The 2,185-nt window shown below is 32.3% G+C and overlaps 1 protein-coding gene across 1 annotated transcript; it reads left to right on the top strand.

Annotated features, from left to right (window-relative positions):
* Nucleotides 246-1,874, top strand: LOC107625244 (probable xyloglucan endotransglucosylase/hydrolase protein 23). Its single transcript, XM_016327828.2, has 3 exons — nt 246-648; nt 741-934; nt 1,304-1,874. Exons 1-3 carry the CDS (start codon nt 376-378, stop codon nt 1,713-1,715), a joined length of 879 nt encoding a protein of 292 aa, XP_016183314.1. The 5' UTR covers nt 246-375; the 3' UTR covers nt 1,716-1,874.

Here is a 2,185-nt window from a genome sequence, read left to right as displayed (position 1 = left end):
TTAAATTTTAACAATTAATTTTAATTTTATATATTATATATATTTTTTATAATTAAAATTAATAATTAAAAAAAAATTCTGGGGGTTTGACCACTACTCTTCCCCCTCCCTCCTTGTCGGTCCCTGCCTAAGGCAACAACTGTGTCCAGCTTATTAGGCTTATTAGCTTATGCAACTTCGAATGTCCTTCACTCCTTCCTCATTTCGAATAATCTCTAACTCGGTTCGTATAAATACCAACATTACCTCCTCCCCTTCCCACAAGCACTACTCACCCTTCTCTGATATCAACACAGCTACTCACTTATAACTATATTATTATTATTATTATTATTATTATTATTATTATTGCATTTTTCCAAATTAGTTGCAGAAATGGCTTCTTCAAGTCCCTCCTTGCTTCTAATCCCTCTTCTTGTTGGTTCTATAATGGTTGTTGCATATGGTGCCAAGTTAGACCAAGAAGTTGACATCACATGGGGCGATGGGCGCGCCAAGATGCTCAACAATGGGGAGCTACTCACTTTGTCACTTGACAAAGCCTCAGGTTCTGGTTTCCAATCCAAGAATGAGTATCTCTTTGGCAAGATTGACATGCAGCTCAAGCTTGTTTCTGGAAACTCTGCTGGCACTGTAACTGCCTATTATGTAAGTTCTTGTCATTGTTGATGTTATATAATAATGTGTGTACGTTGTGATTGAAGTTTTTATAAATGTGAGTTACTGTTACTCGTGTGCAGTTATCTTCAAAAGGAGCAACTTGGGATGAGATAGACTATGAATTCCTTGGGAATTTGAGCGGCGACCCCTACATTCTTCACACAAATGTTTTCAGTCAGGGCAAAGGAAACAGGGAACAACAATTCTATTTATGGTTTGATCCTACGGCTGATTTTCACACTTACTCCATCACTTGGAACCCCCAAAGGATTATGTAAGTACCCATTATTAATTGAATTATGTTCAGTTTCGATTAATTTTTTCTTTAAAAAAATCATTTTTAAAAGAGAAAAGTTATTTTATATTTAAATAGATTTTTTTAAAAAAAATTTAAATATTAAAAACATTTTATTTTTATTTTTCAAAAATAAAATATTGTTGATTTTTTTAAATATTTTTTAATAAAAATAATTTTAAAAAATATATCCAAATATGTTTAAAATTTTAATAAAATACTTTATTTTTGAAAAAAAATTACTTTTTTTACTTAAATGAGTCAATCCAAATCACCAACTAGCTACGTGTATATATTACTTCTGTTTATGGAGACTGACCATATATATTTGTTCCAATCTTAATTCAGATTCTCAGTGGATGGAACTCCAATAAGAGAGTTCAAGAACTCAGAGAGCATTGGTGTCCCCTTCCCAAAGAGCCAGCCAATGAGAATATATTCAAGTTTGTGGAATGCAGATGACTGGGCAACAAGAGGTGGACTTGTGAAGACAGATTGGACAAAAGCTCCATTCACAGCTTCATACAGGAACTTCAATGCCGATGCTTGCATATGGTCTAATGGCGCATCATCTTGTGGTTCTGGTTCTGGTTTAGGTTCTTCTTCTACTACTAGCAGTTCATCATGGCTCTCACAAGAGTTGGACACTACGGCACAAGAGAGGCTAAGATGGGTCCAGAAGAACTATATGATATACAATTACTGCACTGATGCAAAGAGGTTTCCACAGGGTTTTCCTCCAGAATGCAGAACCTCCTAAAAACAGACAAAATAGAATGCCATTATTGTAGATTATTTTATTGGTGCTGCTATTTTAATTTTGATTCTTTCATCCCTTTTCAATTTTGTCACCACTACGATACTAATAAGTATGAATTCTTTTATGTATGAAATATACGTATATTCTTTTTCTGTGTTAGATCTTGTGTCTTTTCTCATTTTTGTAGTTTTTCATGACCGTGATAACAAAAATAAGGTACCATGCAACAATCAAAGAAATTTATAAGGTACCTTGCAATGTGATAAAAAATATATTCGGTTCAAACCAAAATTTTTGTGCTTTCTTGTTAATGTTTTTCTCAAATTCTTTTTCCTTTTTTTTCCGTCATCTTTTTCTCTTTTTTTTTTTCATTTTTTTTGTTTCATTCTTTTAAGATGAATAAAAAATAAGAAAAAAAATCAAATAAAAAAATAAAAAACAAAAATTACTAAAATCATACTAAAAGAAGG

The sequence above is a fragment of the Arachis ipaensis genome, chromosome B02 (genome assembly GCF_000816755.2).
Source record: "Arachis ipaensis cultivar K30076 chromosome B02, Araip1.1, whole genome shotgun sequence".
NCBI lineage: Eukaryota > Viridiplantae > Streptophyta > Magnoliopsida > Fabales > Fabaceae > Arachis > Arachis ipaensis.
The sequence above is the reverse complement of the archived record's forward strand: the minus strand, read 5'-3'. Positions and strand labels throughout refer to the sequence as shown.